The 18,811-nt window shown below is 43.6% G+C and overlaps 2 protein-coding genes across 7 annotated transcripts in view; one reads left to right on the top strand and one right to left on the bottom strand.

Moving 5' to 3' along the window:
• Positions 1-13,181, bottom strand: part of hexb (hexosaminidase B (beta polypeptide)) — a 20,653-nt gene extending 7,472 nt beyond the window's left edge. The window contains exons 1-11 of one of the 6 annotated variants that reach the window (XM_062554921.1): positions 12,861-13,181; positions 12,500-12,654; positions 11,789-11,854; positions 11,142-11,188; positions 10,713-10,823; positions 9,372-9,473; positions 8,350-8,482; positions 7,102-7,282; positions 6,325-6,411; positions 5,787-5,859; positions 765-948 (exon numbers count right to left, since the gene is read on the bottom strand). In XM_062554921.1, the coding sequence (XP_062410905.1) occupies positions 765-948; positions 5,787-5,859; positions 6,325-6,411; positions 7,102-7,282; positions 8,350-8,482; positions 9,372-9,473; positions 10,713-10,823; positions 11,142-11,188; positions 11,789-11,854; positions 12,500-12,654; positions 12,861-13,108 (1,387 nt within the window). In that variant the 5' untranslated portion in view covers positions 13,109-13,181. Of the gene's footprint in view, positions 1-764; positions 949-1,899; positions 2,084-3,329; positions 3,502-4,129; positions 4,302-4,733; positions 4,909-5,786; positions 5,860-6,324; positions 6,412-7,101; positions 7,283-8,349; positions 8,483-9,371; positions 9,474-10,712; positions 10,824-11,141; positions 11,189-11,788; positions 11,855-12,499; positions 12,655-12,860 lie in introns of all 6 variants that reach the window. The other 5 variants (XM_062554920.1, XM_062554924.1, XM_062554925.1 and 2 more) reach the window with 5 other exon arrangements.
• A 1,233-nt stretch (positions 13,182-14,414) lies between these two features.
• On the top strand, positions 14,415-18,554 carry fam136a (family with sequence similarity 136 member A). Its single transcript, XM_062554926.1, has 3 exons — positions 14,415-14,615; positions 15,212-15,352; positions 17,650-18,554. The coding sequence occupies exons 1-3, from the start codon at positions 14,529-14,531 to the stop codon at positions 17,842-17,844; spliced, it is 423 nt and encodes a 140-aa protein (XP_062410910.1). The 5' UTR covers positions 14,415-14,528; the 3' UTR covers positions 17,845-18,554.
• The last annotated feature ends 257 nt before the right edge of the window (positions 18,555-18,811 follow it).

Here is an 18,811-nt window from a genome sequence, read left to right on the forward strand (position 1 = left end):
CTATAGGTGCAACATGGGTCTCAACATGCCTCCTCGATCCTCGAGGGGCGTTCCCACTGATCTATAACTAACACTGGATAGACTATCCCATTGTCCCCCCCCCCCCCCCCCCCCCATCATTCTTTATGTAGATCAGTGAGGATCGAGGCCCAAGGAGCGAGGGAGGACGTATAAACGCTGCATGAGAGGCACCTTATGTCTCTCTGGACTTGGCTTCCTGTTAATCTCAGCGGTTCTATCTACATAGCAAGCCAAGTGAACCCTCAAACCCCCAAAATAATATGCTTGAACAGAAAGGTAGGACCAACTCATCTCAACACCTGACACTGATGTTTTCACTCGTCGTCACAATGTCTATCCATTTAAAAAAAAAGAGGCCCATTTTAGTACTTTAGCACTAAAGTAACGGTTTGGTGAGGTTTAGTGTTTCAGTCACAAACCATTGAAGGCATATAGAGGTTGGCCTTACTCGTGCCCGTCCTTGAGCCAATACTTGCCAATTGTATCCACATAACGTACATCTTCCTGCAAATAAAACTACCAAAGGCAGCTTTTGGAGGCATGACTCTCGGAGTGGCCTGTGGGTCAGCCAGGTTAACCTCCCCTTCTCTCAGCCTCTTGTGCCAGACAAACCACCACCAGTATGTCGTCTGGGTGGTGGTTTGGCAATGGTAGCACAGTGGCTAACACTCATTCTTTCACTCCTCTCAGTCTAAGTCTATCCGTTTAAAAAAAAGGACTGGTTTACGGTTCTAGTCACACACCCTTGAAGTCGTGAGGGTCGGCCTGGTAGTACTTGCGCCAGTCCTGGTTGTACTCGATGTGGTCCAGATACCAGGGTGCCGAGAGGAGGGTTTGGTAGCCGGCGGCGGTGACGCGGGAGAGCTCCTGTGCGTAGCCACCCGCACCCCACCAGATCCACACGTGCACCAGCGTGTCTGCCTTCAGCTGCACGCCACACGTGTACACACACACACACACAAATAGGTACACGTACAAGCACACACATACACACACGTATACAACCCCACACACACATACACGTATACAACCCCACACACACATACATACAAGTATACAACCCCACACACACACACAAACAAACACATACAAACACACGTATACAACCCCCCCCCCCCCACACACACACACACACACAAACTTAAATGGTATTGAGTAGCCCCAAAAAAGTAATAATGACATTCAAAAAACATTCACCCCCAGACCAAAACACAGAGAGAAAGCATCTGCCAAGAGCCCAACCCCACCTTAGCACACTAGCACACCACCTCAACACCAGCCCTCACAGCAGAGCACTGTGCATGGCACTGAATGGCCAATGTCTTAAGGGGGGGTTCAAACCAAAGATTTGCGACGAGATGAGCTGCAATGTTCTAAAAACCTTGCAACTGCTGCGACTAGACATGGTGAATGCTTTGCGACGCCTTGCAACAGCTGGCAAGGACGTGCAACATTTAATTCACACCGCTCCAGCTCCTTCTGTTGCGGTTTTGTCTCGTCGAGGATCTTTGGTGTGAATTGGGCCTCAGAATCGGCCCGAATCGCGAAAGGTGTTAGTTAAGCGCGTACTCCTCACGACACTGCACACACACCACACCACACACCACACTACACCTCACTGTGCCAGTGACACGGGACCACTCAGGCTTGTAAACACCCCTGACCCTAACCAATAACACTGACCCACATCAATCCTCTCAGCGAATGTGTCGTGACACAGGAAGACCAAACGCGTGTCACTGTCACTCCCATTCTGTGTGTGAGCGCGCTCAACGTGCTGTTGTACACTCCCTCACACTCTCACACACTCAACAGCTTTTTTTGGGGGTCGTGCAGTTGGACAAGCAGCTTTAGAGGCTCCTTTTTTTGTAAACACACCGTTGAAATCGCTGGGGTCCTCTTTGTAGAGGTTCTGCCAGTCTTGGCCGTAGGCGATGTGGTCCAGGTACCAGGGTGCGGAGAGCAGGGTTTTGTATCCGGCGGAAGTGACCCGGGACAGCTCGGCTTTGTAACCGCCCGTGCCCCACCAGATCCACACGTGGACAAGAGTATCTAGCTTCAACTAAACACCACAGTGCACACACACACACACACACATGCGCGCGCGCACACACACACACACACACACACACACACACACACAGAGCAGAACATAATGCCTCAAACATTCATTACGGTTTTGAATTAAAATGGGAAGAGGGGGCTCAACACTTCTAGGTCCAAAAAAGCAAAAATCAATCAAAAATCACAAATCAACAATTAAACAAAATAAACAATCACACTATGTTCACATGAATAGCCTATTTGGCAGGTGGACATCTTAGAGAACAGCAGGACATCCAATAACCCAGCAGGCCAGACGGAGTTTGAATTAAGTAACGAAGTAATTTACAATGTTTTTAGGATAGCTACAGTACATGGAGTTGTTGGAGCTAAATCAGTCAAACGTGAAGGAGCTAAAACAAACTCAGCGGAGAGTTAACCAAAGATGGTGAATATTGTGTGGCCTGGCCAACTACACGTACTCCAACACCAAACAGCACTCACTACGCAAAGTCTAGCTCCAGTTTTGCCAATGTGGCCGACCAACACAGGCTCAGTTTCCTCAGAGTGTAAGTACATTACGATGCCACACTGCAGTCCACGCTTTCTATAGTCCCTGGTAAAAACGACCACAAATGGAGTACCCAAGCATATTTCTGCTGTCGCTCACACACACACTCACACACACACACACACACACACACATGCACACGCACACACGCACACACGTACACACACACACACGAGCACACACACGCACACACAGTTGCCCTGCTGAAGTTCTTTACACAGACAAACCAGCTTGACAGACCTATAAGTTTGAATACTATGTAGGCCAAAATCAGGAGCTGCCGTTTGAGAATCTGTTTGTGTATGAGACCGTTTGAGGGAAGCAAAAAAGGAAATGTAGTGTGTGACTAATCCAGACGGTGGTTGATTAACCAAACCGTGTAGGAGGAGGACGACCTCGGCTTCTTTCTTCATTAAAAGGGAAATCATGTGGTTTTTGGTACAGAGCAGGATGTATTCTCACATCAAACAAAAGCAGGCACCGAAGTGTTGGACACGAACGCCGCGGCTCTCTCACACATCGGTGGCCTCCAGGAAGCGAGACCATCACCAAATGCTAACTTTCACTCATCATAACATCTTGATAACATCTTGATGTTCATCACATCTTGAACAACAAAACAGTCAGCTGTACTAACTGCTTATAAATGAGCTGTGTGTTTGTATTTCTTTCCTTCGATTAGTCACACACACACCATTGAAGCTGTGCGGGTCGGCCTTGTAGTAGTTCCGCCAGTCCTGGGCGTACGAGATGATGTCCAGGTACCAGGGGGAGGACAGGAGGGTCTGGTATCCATCTGCGGTGACGCGGGCCAGCTCCTTATCATACCCACCACGCCACACGTGGACCTTTGTGTCTGGTTTCAGCTGAACCACACACACACACGCACACACTTCTAATGGCAAGACGGAACCAAGGGTCTTGCTTGACTTAAATCAAAATAGCAGCACCACAACCAAGCGCCCGCAAGAAAAGCAACAGTCAATAGGGACCAATCACAACCAGTCGTAGGGACCGAACCCACCAATCACAGTCAGCGAAGCAGCAACAGGCCACAGATCATCAGATCCCTCACTTTAACCATCCAGGGAGGGGAGAAATAAGCAAGTCAGCTGACAGTGACACCCAAACTTTCCAAAAACACAGAATAACTCAGAACCATCACTACGCAAAGTGTAGCTTTGCCAATGTGGCCGACAAACACAGGCTCAGTTTCCTCAGAGTGTAAGTACATTACGATGCCGCACTGCTGTCCATGCTTTCTATAGTCCCTGGTAAAAACGACCACAAATGGAGTACCCAAGCATACTTCTGCTGTCGCCCACACATACACACACACCTGCTACTACTAACTGCTTATAAATGAGCTGTGTGTTTGTTTTTCTTTCCTTCGATTAGTCACACACAGTAAGCCTTTGACCAAAGAGCACCATCTAGCACTACAATTTCCAGGTAGCACTCCAGCTCAACAATCTTTCTTAGTCACACACACACCGCTGAAGCTGTGTGGGTCGGCCTTGTAGTACTTCTGCCAGTCCTGGTTGTACGAGATGATGTCCAGGTACCAGGGGGAGGACAGTAGGGTCTGGTATCCAGCTGCGGTGACGCGGGCCAGCTCCTTATCATACTCACCGCGATACACGTGGATCTTTGTGTCTGGTTTTAGCTGAACATCACACACACACACACACACACACACGCCCACACAATAGCTGCTTCTAATGCCAAGACGGAACCAAAGGTCTTGCTTGACTGTAAAATAGCAGCACCACAACCAAGTGCCCACAAGAAAAGCAAATCCCTCACTTTAACCATCCAGGGAAGGGAGAAATAAGCAAGTCAGCTGACACCCAAACTTTCCAAAAACCCAGAACAACTCAGAACCATCCAGACAGACGCCTAACTTCATCATCTGTATACTTTTTCCTCTTTTAAACGTAAGCCTAAGAGGGACATTTTTAAAACGTCCTGATTATGACTACTGTAAGAAAACTACTAACCATCCACAATCAGCAGAGGGCATTTTTTCCCCCTATATATTAAAATGTCTAAATCTCTCCGATATTCTAATAAATTAATTTCCAAAAGGAGGACTGACCAATAAAACTGAGGGGCTCCACTTTGTAGTACTTGGCCCAGTCCTGGCCATAGCTAATCCAGTCCAGGTACCAAGGGGCGGAGAGAATGGTGGTGTACCCTGCCCCCGTCACGCGACGTAGCTCATCGTCCAGCTTGTTGTTCATCCACACCCCCACAACAGTGTCACCTTTCAGCTGCGACAGGGCACAGTGATTGGTGAATCGGTAAATTACCCATCGCCGCTATAAAACAAGCTCACAGCCGATTGTGCTGCCCGCTAACGCATCTCTAGCACGTGCAAAGGCGATTGGATGCACACTTCGGGTGTCTGGCATGCTGGGTGGCCTGCTGTTCACATTAGTATTCTCTCCGGCTGAATCTCAATGTCCACACTGAATGGACTCAATAGACCTGTGTTGCACTTTCCCACTCAAATCAGTGGACGTCTTAGGGATGTCAAATCACTGTGTGCATGAGGGTTATCTGACAGACACGTTGAGCCCTTTGCACACTTCACTTAAGCTGCCATCTCTGCAGACTATAGGCTACCAAAGCGCTTTACCTCGGGAGTTTTTTTTTTTTTTTTTTTTTTAAAGCAACGACTACAGAACGGAAATGTGCTTTTGGTATTGCCAGTTCAATGTGCTGCGTCAGCGTCACCTCATCCTGTTTATAGTGCATCTTGAGTCCTTACTGACCCTCATACTCAATCACTTGGCAGCAGCTGATGTCGGCTAAGTCCGCAAGGATCCAGGGCTTAGACCACTTTAGATGGGACATTGAGATTCAGCCTACCTGAAAGAGGATGGTCGGATTCTCCGTGTTAGAAGCACAAGAGCTCAAAGCTTAATTAGTAGCGGAAGCACCATGCTTAGGTTTAGCTTGTAGAGTGATCATAAGAGCTTTAGATATTAAGACATGGATGAATTAGTCTTTTGGTTTTAACGTGTCCAAAAATAAGATTCTGTTTCAATGTCTTCACTGAGAAGAACATAAGAGATTCATCCATGTCCTTTTAGACTCTGATGACCATACCATGTTAGCAGCCCCCACTGATTTAAAGGTTACTTACCTTCACGCCATTGTCAAACACCTCCTGCCAGATCATGTAGCCTTTGTTAGTAGTGCTCACGATGTCCAGAAGCCTGTGTGTGTGAGAGGACAGGCCAGATCAGAGAAAGACAAACAAAACTACCTTGACACTAGAACTGCAAAGAAATATGAAACCGTTGGAATATAAACTCAAAAGATTCACCAGCAGAATTAAATTATGTTAAGTAATTCCTTTTTAAGGATTTTTTTTTAAGAAAAAGAATGTAGCAGTCAACCTGTCTAGTGTTAAAATGTCATCAGGAAATATAATATTGAATTGAATATAGAATTGTACAACTTTCTAGACATTAGAATCATTACAAATTTGAATGGAGAGAATGGAGAAAATGTTAGTTAACAAATGTCATCAAATGGCAAAAAGTCAAAATGGCAAAAAGTCAAAGAGCAAAAGTATAATGTTATTAGTTAAACTTGGAGACTTTACAAAGTTTAGTCTTCATGTAGCCAGTGTGTAAACTTGGAGATCCTGCAGCCTGTGTGTCTGTGAATCACAGTACCTCTGGATGTAGTACGATTCCAGTTTGCTGTAGTCTGTGCCAAACCCTTGGTCCGCCATGAACTTTGTGATATCAGGATTAGATTTCCTGTTGGTCAAGGGAAATGCACCATTAGAGACAACGTGATCATCTTAACTGGGTGAGCCTAGCTCAGCATCTGGCACCTGTATATTTAGCTCTTTGTCCTAAATCAAAAACATTTTTACCCTTCAGCAGGGGAGTTCTGAACATTCTAACAAAAGATTATGTTCCCGCCAGAGCCTTAGATCTCTCACTCTGTGTTCCGCAAGTTTCTAAAATCCATGTTCAATTGAATGAACCCAGATGTTCTTTCATTTCCAACCTTCTTGTAACACTCGTGTGATTGATTGATATCTATGGGTGAGACAGTACTGGCTGAAGGGTAGTCAGTGTTTGCTGAGGCTCATTCACATCACATGATGGCACTCTCCTTTCCTCTCCTTAAACGGTTACATCTAATTTAATTTCATACAAAAATACCCGGTATGGAAAGTTCTTAAACTTACTGTATGAACAACGTACTGAGTGGTGTTAAAGTAAGACATTTACAGTTGACCACATCTGATATCAATCAAGGAGGAACTAAGCAGCAGGAAGAAAACACTTTTTTTTTCTTTTTTTTTAATCTGCAACACCTCACTAGGGAGCTGTAAAGGCAGGCAGGAGATCTCTGATAACACCATTGGCCTACTCTCGCAACTCAACAAGGATGGCCTACTTCGCTAGAGATAAGCTACGGCTAATTAGCATGCTCACCAGCAGGAGAAGTCCACCTCGTCTCCGCCGAGGTGCACATAGGCGTCCGGGAACACGGAGCTGACCTCCTTGAAGAAGGAGCCCATGAACTCGTAGGTGGTGTTGAGGATGGGGTTCACTGGCCCGAACGAGCCACTAGGGGAGCTGCCCGAGTAGCACGGTGTCAGCAGGTCCTTCTGGCCTAAGGAGGTGCCACACAGGAAGTGACACAGGGAGTGTTATCGCAATTAATGAGGAAGAAGAACACATCTTCACACAGTTATGTCTGACTGATATTTCAAGACAACAATGTGTGTTGACAACATGACAGCCCAGTTGCTAGTTGTGGAGTTGGGGGGGGGGGGTGTTATTGGCTCATTGAAGAGACTGTGAAATTGAAGTGCTGTCATTTAAATAATTTAATTAATTGAAGTAAAACACACATCTGGATCTGCCATGATAACTCCTCAATGATCACTTTTAGCTAAAAGAGTTAACTCTCGCAGTTTACACACTGATTTTGCAAAATTTCTTCTGCTATGACAGTGATGGTTTATAAAGTAACGAGACAATCTTTGGCTATGAGATCGATTGAAGGAGGCAGTTAACATGATATTAATATATATATATTCTTTTTTAACTTGCATAAAATGCTATCCTGCGGTTTATACAAAATGCAGCTAACACACAGGAAATTACTGTAAAAGGCCATGTAATGGAATCATCCAGACCCTGGTTATTGGTCTGGAGTCTCCTGGTTACTAGCCTGACGAGCCAGACCCACATCAAAATGTAGGGTCTGGACACTCACCGTAGACAGGGCTCAATCGGAGGGGTGGGATAAACAGTTGTCTTTCAAATTCCCTCCCCGCAATAGGATAACGCTAAACGAATCATCTTCTTGTTTTCGAGTAGCAGGATGCGTAACCTTCCCTCTCCACGCAATAGGATAACGCTAAACGAATCATCTTCTTGTTTTCAAATAACAGGATGCGTTACCGTCGCAACTTCTGGTCGCATGTCAGTCACCATTATGTTAAGCCCACCCACCGACTCTATACACGCTGTGATTGGCCCGCTGGTTTTTCGAGTTCTCAGCTCCCTGGCTCTATGGATCGTGCCTAGACTGCCCCGCCAGCCAAATTACATTTGCTGCCGCTAGGGGCGTCTAGATTTCTAGGCTACCTGGTTACTGCTCTGAAGTCTCCTGGCCTTTCAGCATCACAGTAGCCTACTGACCTGAGTGACCTCTGGCATATGACCTCTCACCTTTGCCCCATGACTGTGTGTGACCTGGAGTGTCAAACTCGGGAATGACGCGGATGCCCCTCATGCGAGCAAACTCGATCACCATCTTTACGTCGGAGGGAGTGTACACATGTGTGTACGGCTGAAAGGCTCCCTACGAACACAATGGAGAGAGAGAGAGAGAGAGAGAGAGAGAGAGAGAGAGAGAGAGAGAGAGAGAGAGAGAGAGAGAGAGAGAGAGAGAGAGAGAGAGAGAGAGAGAGAGAGAGAGAGAGAGAGAGAGAGAGAGGTTTTAAAAGGAACATGCAGGAATTCCCCCTTTAGTCAATTTCCAATGCCCTGGGCACCCATTTAGCACTGAGGAGGTATCCTTCAAATACCAACACATAGGGACATAGGCCTACTCCTACCCGTGGCAAGAATGCTATAGTTAAACACAGATACAGTATAATGCCACAGATAAGTTCAGATTGGCAAACAGCTCAATGTTTGCCTAGAGTTTTGCCTTGAGTTTTCTACCAATGTTTGCAAACAGTTTGAGGTAGTTCTCTGTGAACATGTTGGGAGTTTGACAGAGAGTTACTACTGAGATGGAATGTTTCTGCAAAATGTAAATGTGTCTGCTCGACAAACATGTTTGCTGCAAACATTCATCTCTGTACAAGGAATGTGAAAACACCTTAGGGGATCTAGACATGCATTAGGAATGTCAACAAAAAACATTCTCTTGCTATTATCATTGTATTATTATTATTATTTATCTTCATTTGGTTTTCTTTTCTTCTCTCTCTTGTCTGTATGAGAATGTGGGAGGGGGTAGGGGTGGGGGGTTGTGGGCTGGAAGATTGTGTTGAACTCTTGAGGTCTTGTTTGTTTCGTATTGTGACGAAAAGTCAATAAAAAGACATACCAGTATGAAAGAAAGAAAACCACCATTCTCCATAAAATACAAGAGTATTGCATCCAGAGCAATCGGAAATTATTCGGGCCAGATCCAGACCACACGTGGGCCAGATCTGGCGGTGGTATGGGCAGAGGCTCACCTGCTGGCTGAGATCAGGGAAGGTGCGACTCATGTAGGGGAAGGACTGATCGTCCACAATGTGCCAGTGGAACACGTTAAACTTGTTCATAGCCATGGCTTCCTGTTGGGGCAGAATATAAAACACTTGCTTAGCATGATTGGATGGATGGATGGATGGATAGACAGACAGATGGATGGGAGTTGCAGTTCTGTAGTTCACTGTTGCAGTTCTATCACAAATTGTTTCAAAATGAACAGCATAGAATGAAATCATGCAGAACACCTGGAGGGATGGATGGATGGATTGTGAATGAAATTATTAATTAATGAAAAAGACAAATTTACCAAGCCATACATGTACATACAGTACATCTACCACATGACCAAACACATCATGTGTTCCTACTTCTTTGCACTTCCTCGAAAAAAAGAAAAAGGAAATCCCACAAGCATGTGACAAAAAAAACAATTGCACTGAAGGTTAGTTTGCTGACCACAAGGACCTCTGTATCTGCATGTTTCAAGTGTGCATGGCAGTATAAACCACCTTTGCCCAGGCTGCACCTCCTGTCAATTTAAGCATTCAAGGTCTGAATGGAATGTTTCCAAACAGGCATCAAGGAGCACTGGCATTTATTTACCACGTCTGTAAACCAGTTAAAGGAGCAACAGGCAAACATGACAAACTAGAGCCAACAGAGTCAGCTGACTAGTCAAAACACCTTCCTGTCAGTCAGGATTGATCAAAAGGTCACAGAGTCACCTGAGTCTCATTTAAATACACCTGACTTCAGACCAACGCTCAAGTACAACTTGCTAGTAGTAGTACGGTACACCTTGCACTTTAGGTTAATTAGATTCCCGAGTTGCCCTTTAATGCCTTCCTACCCAGAAATAACCTATTACTCAACCCGGCCAATTTTGATTCTTCATCGCTTTCCCATTAAAACTGTATTGTGCTCAGATTGCATGACAGATCATGTGCCAGATATCAAGGCTTTTAAACACTACTTTAACTTGAAAGACAATAAAAAGATCTTGGATGTCATTGACATCAATGTCCAGACACCCAAACGAAACCACCATGCTGTGACATTGACCTCTTCTAAATTTCTGCACAGAACACCCTACAGTGATATCCTGTGAAATTATGCAATACCATGAGTGTAACTGCTAGCAGACTGTACTTGTCAGGGTTGTGAAAAACAACACTTCTCTTTATCACAGAATGTGACTGTTCACTGCTGCCTTGTGATCTCAGGAGCCATCAGGAAGATGCAATATAATTGGTTTGCCACTGTTTCGCACCATCACAAAGTTCCTCAATGCAGACAGGCAGTGGAGGCGGGACCCAACTTACCAGATTGGCCAAGATGACTTTGAGTGGCAGGTAGTGGCGAGATGAGTCCAATAGAATTCCTCTATGCGCAAAGCGGGGGAAGTCAGAGATTGCCGTCTTATTGATATTTTTCTGTTGGATGAAAAAAAAAAAGGCACACCGTTTCATAAAAGTGTTTTAGTCTCATGTCTTATTTAGACAAATTATATAACTTCCAAAACATGGTATTGCATGACATTAAGCATGAACATCATTAACATGACGGGCTGACACAGCCAAAGACTGAACATTACAGTTTCAACTGAAGGATTTGCAACACATCACAAATCAATGTCTTTCTGTGAGTGTCATTGTTAAGTATCGATGTCCAAGTCAAACTGACATGACCAGCGTTCACAGACACATTCATGAACAGGATCAAACAGTTTGAATGATTTAACTGAGACTTACACTTCCATACTCATCTTCATACACCAGCTGGCTGAATGTCTCAAGGCCTGACAGGGCAAAACAACATATTGTTCACAAATCATGTGGATCTGCCACAGATGACACAAAGGAAGGAAGGCCACTGAGGGGGAATAGGTTTCAACGCCCATGGCATGAAGGATATGATATAGGGATATATTATACTAAAAGCATAGCACTTCATTTTAGGAAGAGTGAACTTCATTGATACCATTACCAACAGCTTTTTGAACTTGAATCCCAACTTCTAAAGATGAGATCATGTTGACCTCCACCTCCCTATAGACTGTTTACAACTTTGAATTTTACTTTATTGCACTGCAAACTCACATGATGTTCAACTTTACAGCAGGCTGTAACATTGCCTATACTTTTCTGCATTTGTGTACGTGTCAGCTAGTGTTAGGCAGCTGCATATGCATGTGAATGTTGTGATTTTTAGAATGGATTAAACTTTAGTGTAATTGTGCTGTAAAGTGGATTCTAATACAATCGAATCTGCACACATGACTAAATGAATATGTCTGTTGTTGTTGAAAGGTTCCCAGAGAGCTGTGTGTGTGTGTGTACGTGTGTGTGTGTGTGTGTGTGTGTGTGTGTGTGTGTGTGTGTGTGTGTGTGTGTGTTACCTCTCAGAGCTCCCCACACCTTTGGTGCCCTGAGCACAGCTGACTGCTGATCCACGCTCAGCTCATCTGCAGGGGACACAGCCAATCAGACAGAGGGCTTGAGAGACAGCATCACCTTGCAACAACTTGTGGAGAACCTCAGACCACAAATTACACAAAGGTCTCTTGCATCCGACTAACTGACAAAATAGTTGCAGTAATAGTCAGTAGGCCTACTTCCCCCTAACAAGCTCTCCTCATTCCCTATTACTGTACTCACATCAGCTATGGCCTGCCCTTTGCTAGTAATTTGCAGAAGAACAGGACACAATTGCACAACCCCAACAAAACTAATAAATCTAACTGGTGAGAGTAAAATAAGGGTTTCTAAAGTAAACAGACTCTGCTCCCAGACGCTCGTTATCATGATACGTGCTCCTGTAGGCTACCTTGTTTATAAGTATCACACAAGGCACGTTTAGTTGAACTTAGCCAAGCCAAATAAAGTGACTCACAGTTCAGTATTTGACTAAAACCAATGGCGTAACTAAAATTAGGCTGCTTAGAGTAAGCGGCTAGCGGGGCAGCAGTCCACAGATTATCTGGTGACACTGGGTAATCTCGGCATTTAAAAGGATCTGTGTGCGAAACAGTTTAGCGCGGAATATAGCCTACCTAGTTGATCAAGTTAGGGCAGTCGACTGACTCGCAGCAAAGGCAAAGGAAACTCACATGACTCGTCGGATTTCAAACCCGGATAGCCGTCGCACTCAGAATCACTCGATGTGATCCAAACCTGAAGCTCCACCACTTCTTCACCACCAAACGTCTTTTTCGGCTCCTTGTCGCCTTGTTTCTTCATGTAGCCAAAGATGTAGTCGAAATACCTGTCATTATAGAATTTGCATAACTTTCCTTATGCTTCAATCGCCGCCTAGTCTACAAAAGCAATGCAAAAGCACAGCACAAACGCACAAGCAAGGGACTATTTACTATACAAGCACCGAAAACACACGGAAGTGGCCCATATTTTAAGAAGCGATGTTGAGAGTGTGGTGGGCCTAAATAACAGGGCAAAAAAAGAACCTTTTACCTGCGAAACGCCGTTTGCAGAATACTACAGCTGGGTCCAGCAGACGAATGCTGAGCATGGACGATCTGGAACTTCAAACTGCTCAACCGAAAAGCAACTACAGACGTCTGTAGTTTCTGTGGCATTGGCCAAAGAGACACATGGTCCGTATCTTTTAGTTTGTTCCCGTCATAATCCCAGATGTCTTCATACCCCTGGCAAACAGCGAGCACCAACGCCAGAGTCCCAAACTTCAAAAGAACACCCATGGTGCTCCCTATCAGAAACAGCAGTAGTGTGTTGTGTCTGCTTTGCTGTGCAGTCAGCTGAGCAGTGCCGTTGACCGCGCAAGCACAGCAGACACATAGGAAGTGGGTGTTTCGACGGGCGGGGTTTACAGATAGGTGCGGAAGTGAAGGCAGCTGCTTTGTTTGTTTTTTGTTTGTTTATTTATTGTATATTAGTAGATGCAGATAGTAATCAACATAGTAGCCTAACACAATGCAAGGTGATAGAAAGAAGGCATATATCAAATTCATAGGAGTACATCAAAAAATATACATAACTCAAGAGTCTTCATAGTTTTGGGTTTTTTGAGTGTATGATGTTAATTTGTTATTTTGCTTCATTCAGAAATGCTGTAAAAGAGGGTTTTTGATTAGAGAATTTAAATGTATGAATGTGGAATTTTGCAAGAAGTAATACCAGATTAATAATCTAGAAGTAATTCGATTTAACATGACGGGTAAGAAATGAAGCCAAACAGTACATTTTCAAAGGATAAAGAAGAGAAGGAGAAGTTTGACAGATTGTTTTGAAAATATTATCACTTACAGTTTTCCAAAAAAAAGGGCATGTGATTACAAGACCAAAACAGTGAAGGCAGCTGCTGATGGATGCATTCCTATACCTACATGTTGTCAGACATGAGTCCTGAACCTGATGCTGTCAGTTGGAATGATTATGTGTAATATATACATACAGTACTTTAGTGCACTACTGTAGCCTAGGCTATATGAAGGGCAGTTGAGTGGTTACACTATCAGATGATTTACACAAGGCTGGTGGGAGTTGAGATTTTTAAATTACATTCCACCTGGAAAATCCAGTCTATCCAGACTACAATTAAATTGAGTTGAGTGATTGCAGTCTGGATAGACTGGATGAGTCACTCAACTCAATTTAATTGTAGTCTGGATAGACTGGATTCTGGTGTACTGAAAAGTTGAAAGAGGCTGTAGGTTAATCATGTTAATCACTGCCATGATCCCCTGCGAGTTGCCATGAATTAATTTGCAACACATAATACAGAGATCCAATGTCATAGTTTATAGTGTTTCGTTCATTTTATGGTGACCAGTGATATTTCATTCATTCCTATCTAGGAAATGTGTGAGATACGATTTAAATTGTGAGATAGTATTGCATATGCGTGGAATTTAAACAAATATATAAAATACTCTGTGAATCAAACTGAGAGACTGACTTTTTTTTTTAGTAGTGCCACTAGATGGCGCGCCAACACTTCTGTAGGAAGTTAAATACACCGGAAGCCATGTCAAAAGCGGAAGCAGCATGAATGGAGAATTACATGCTTACTAGGAGGTGACCTTATTGATAGGATTGTTTCATGTGTAAGAACAGTATTCAAGAGCAGCTATAACAGTCCTATAATAACATAATCAGAATATGGCAGAGGCGCATCAAGCTCGAGTGACAAAGGCTGTAGAAGATATGGTTCAAAGCCTGGAGCGAGATCACATACGCAAAATGCAGGTAAAAGACTCCTTGCAGCAAGCAGGACCTGTCTCTGGCAGTGTCTTTACGGATCTCATATAGTGGAATACATGTCTTAGAAGTTATCGAAGCTTGTGTTGACATGTAAGAAATGTCCTTAAGTAGCATAAACTGCTCATAATAGGTTACATAAAGTTTTATTACATACTGGTATGCAGAGTACAAGCTAGCCTATATAATGTTATGTAGCAATACTTGTACATAATCAAGCCACTTTTCCGTATGAGTTAACCATGTGAGTTGCCAACATTTCTAATGTCGGACTCAGCTTTGCATGGTTTGTGTTTGACTTCTATATGTTGCCCAAAGTGATATCAGCCCATGATTCAGTGAATAGTTTGGAATATATCTGTTGATATTATGACCAACAACATCTTAATCACATTGTGACTGAAGCAGTATACAATGGCTCTAACAGACAAACGGCATCTAAATGCGAGGAAACCCACATAACCCACTTAACACTGTAATTGGCCATGATGAGGGGATTGGGAAAGCTGGCCAATCTTATCACCGCACTTGGCTTTGTTCTTTCTTTCTTTCTCTCTCTCTCTCTGTTCTGCGCTCTCATTCAGGGGCGTATGTTCAGGTGTAGCGCAGACTGCTGTGACCGCTCTACAGACAGCATGACGCAGGTGCATCAGTGCATCGAACGCTGCCACACACCCCTGGCTCATGCACAAGGGACAGTGACTGCGGAGCTGGAAAAATTCCAGGTAAAGACAAAAGAACTTCTCTTATAGTGCTTGCACGCTCCTCAGACGATGCATCCTGCCATTCTAAAGGTGGCTGCACAGTTGGTCGCAGTCTTAAAATTTTTCAGAAAATCAGCTGCCAGCTCTACTGACAGTAAAGGACAAGACAGACAAACACCAACAACTACAGGCTGGTGATGCCATGTGTGCAAGCACACAATCCTTAAAGTTTCCCGTCAAAAATTGTGAAGCTGTTGTCAGAGGGAAAGCTCAAATGAGAAATGTGAAATAGTGTTGTAATACACACAACAGAGTCTTTATGATGTGCATCACATTTTTAGGTCAAATAGATGTGGTGAGTTGTAGGATGTTGTTATGGAATATTGAACTGATTTTGGCATTAGAATGAGTTTTATCACATCTGTCTAGTTATGCACCTCATTATCCTACTGCTCTAAACGAGGCCACCAGTACAGCAACAGCATACATACTACAACCCCTGGCAAAAAATATGGAATCACCAGTCTTGGAGGATGTTAATCCAGTTGTTTAATTTTTTAGAAAAGAGACAGATCACAGACATGACACAAAACTAAGTTCATTTGAAATGGCAACTTTCTGGCTTTAGGAAACATTAAAGGAAATCAAGAAAAAAATTAGTTAATCAGTAACAGTTCCTTGTTTTAGACCAGCCAGAGGGGAAAAAAATATGGAATCACTCAATTCCAAGGAAAAAAATATGGAATCATGAAAAACAAATTGACAAAAGAACACTTCAACGCACCACTAGTACTTTGTTGCACCACCTCTGGCTTTTATAACAGCTTACAGTCTCTGAGGCATGGACTTAATGAGTGACAATCAGTACTCTTCATCAATCTGGCTCCAACTTTCTCTGATTCCAGTTGCCAGATCAGTTTTGCAGGTTGAAGCCTTGGGATGCACCATTTTCTTTAATTCTACTACAGATTTTCAATTGGATTGAGATCCAGACTATTTGCAGGCCATGACATTGACCTTATGTGTCTTTCTTCAAGGAATTCAACAGTTTTTGCTCTATGACAAGATGCATTATCATCTTGAAAAATGATGTAATCATCCCCAAACATCCTTTCAATTGATTGGATAAGAAAAGTGTCCAAAATGTCAATATAAACTTTATATAATAAATAATAATATAAGCATTATTGAAGATGTAACAATCGCCATCTCCCCAATGCCTTTACCTGACATGCAGCCCCATATCATCAATGACCTTGTTTTTTTCAGGCAGTTGTCTTCATTAATCTCAATGAAATGGCACCAAACAAAACTTCCAGCATCATCACCTTGCCCATTGCAGAAACGCGATTCATCACTGAATATGACTTTCATCTAGTTATATCCACATTCCAATGAGATTTATGAAGACAACTGCCTGAAGAAAACATGCACATTTCCTCAGTCGTTGATGATATGGGGCTGCATGTCAGGTAAAGGCATTGGGGAGACGGCGATCGTTACATCTTCGATAATGCTCAATCCAATTGAAAATCTGTAGTAGAATTTGAAGAAAATGGTGCATGCCAAGGCTCAAACCTGCAAAACTGATCTGGCAACTGGAATCAGAGAAAGTTGGAGCCAGATTGATGAAGAGTACTGATTGTCACTCATTAAGTCCATGCCTCAAAGACTGTAAGCTGTTATAAAAGCCAGAGGTGGTGCAACAAAGTACTAGTGGTGCGTTGAAGTGTTCTTTTGACAATTTGTTTTTCATGATTCCATATTTTTTTCCTTGGAATTGAGTGATTCCATATTTGTTTCCCCTCTGGCTGGTCTAAAACAAGCAACTGTTACTGATTAATTAATTTTTTTCTTGATTTCCTTTAATGTTTCCTAAAGCCAGAAAGTTGCCATTTCAAATGAACTTAGTTTTGTGTCATGTCTGTGATCTGGCTTTTTTCTAAAAAATTTAACAACTGGATTAACATCCTCCAAGACTGGTGATTCCATATTTTTTGCCAGGGGTTGTACATGTAGCTAAAGAGAAGAGTACCTATCTCAGTTGGGTCTGGTAATAACTACACACACTCAAGATAACTTATCTGAATGTGCTGCCAACTCACATCCACAAGAGGACTCCAGAATGATCCTACATAGTTTCTTCCGGGGAGAGGAAACTTGCTTTTGTATGGACTCTTGGAAAATGTACACAAGTCATGTTTATATTTACAGTCTTGCTCACCGAACCTGATTGAAACTGATATCATCTTTCCCATTTGTGTGTGTGTGTGTGTGTGTGTGTGTGTGTGTGTGTGTGTGTGTGTGTGTATTCTCAGGACAGATTGAGCCGCTGCACCATGCACTGCAACGATAAGGCGCGAGACCTCTTCGACACGGGGGCGAAGGAACCGGCCGTCCGAGCCCTGATGGAGCAATGCGTGGGCAGCTGTGTGGACGACCACATCAACCTCCTGCCCAGCATGACCCGCAAGCTTCAGGAGAACCTCGATTCTATATCGCAGTCACAGTGACCGGGACGCGGAAAGCTGGAGGGGGGGGGGGGGGGTCCCATCAGAGCAGCAGGGGACGAAGCGGTGTCGAGAAGTCCCGAACGGGATTGATATGTATGGTTAATCAGATTCAAAATAGGACCGGCAAGAGGGTTATGAGATGTTATTGTTTGGGTAACGTGACTGACCAAAGCCAAGGGGTGGTTTGCAAAATCATCTTGAACAATCATGGTAAAGACCGCTGGACTGGGAAGAGCAACTGACTGTTGCTGAAAATACTGAGTATGGTGTTTCATGTTATTTTATCACCTTTGACTTAAGACCACATGATGCTTGCCAGCTATGATGTCATGGTCACTAAAGTTTACTTGTTTCCTACTCACGCCATCAGGCTGTAGGTTACGAGACCTAGTGTTTGAGTCGCCTGCCTGAAAAGTCATGTAAGTCCGTCTAAAACTTCAGTTGTTGACAACTGCTATATCTGTCCGTCTCTAATGAAAGGATGTCAGTCAACACTTTGTGTGTGCATGCCTTGTGTTTGATAAAATGTTGGAAGATATTCGGAAGGGGAGAGGGGTTGTTTGGTTTGGTGCTCATTCATACACATCTGCCTCCTGATTGTGATGGGTTTTCCTTGGTGAAACCAGTTGTGAACTGTGAAGCACTTGACTTCTTGACATTGTGCTCTTGTTTGTTTTTGTACAGACAATAAATCAAAGAATTAAATCAAAGTTGACAGTGGTTTGTTGGCATCATATATTATTCAAGCATCAATTCTTTCACTTTGATAATATCTTATCAGCCTGATCAGAGAGGGTTAAAGCTGAGAGTAATGAAGGATCTTTGGCCCGATGGTCTGGATTAGGATGACCAATATGTTGTTCATTTGTGTTTTAATATGACCATTCACAAAAGAAAGGAAGGATTCCTTGTAGCTCCCGGAGACAATATTGGTCAGTAAACTGAGGTTCAATAGCCAGGACAATTT

Source organism: Sardina pilchardus, chromosome 14 (assembly GCF_963854185.1).
Source record: "Sardina pilchardus chromosome 14, fSarPil1.1, whole genome shotgun sequence".
Taxonomy (NCBI): Eukaryota; Metazoa; Chordata; class Actinopteri; order Clupeiformes; family Clupeidae; genus Sardina; species Sardina pilchardus.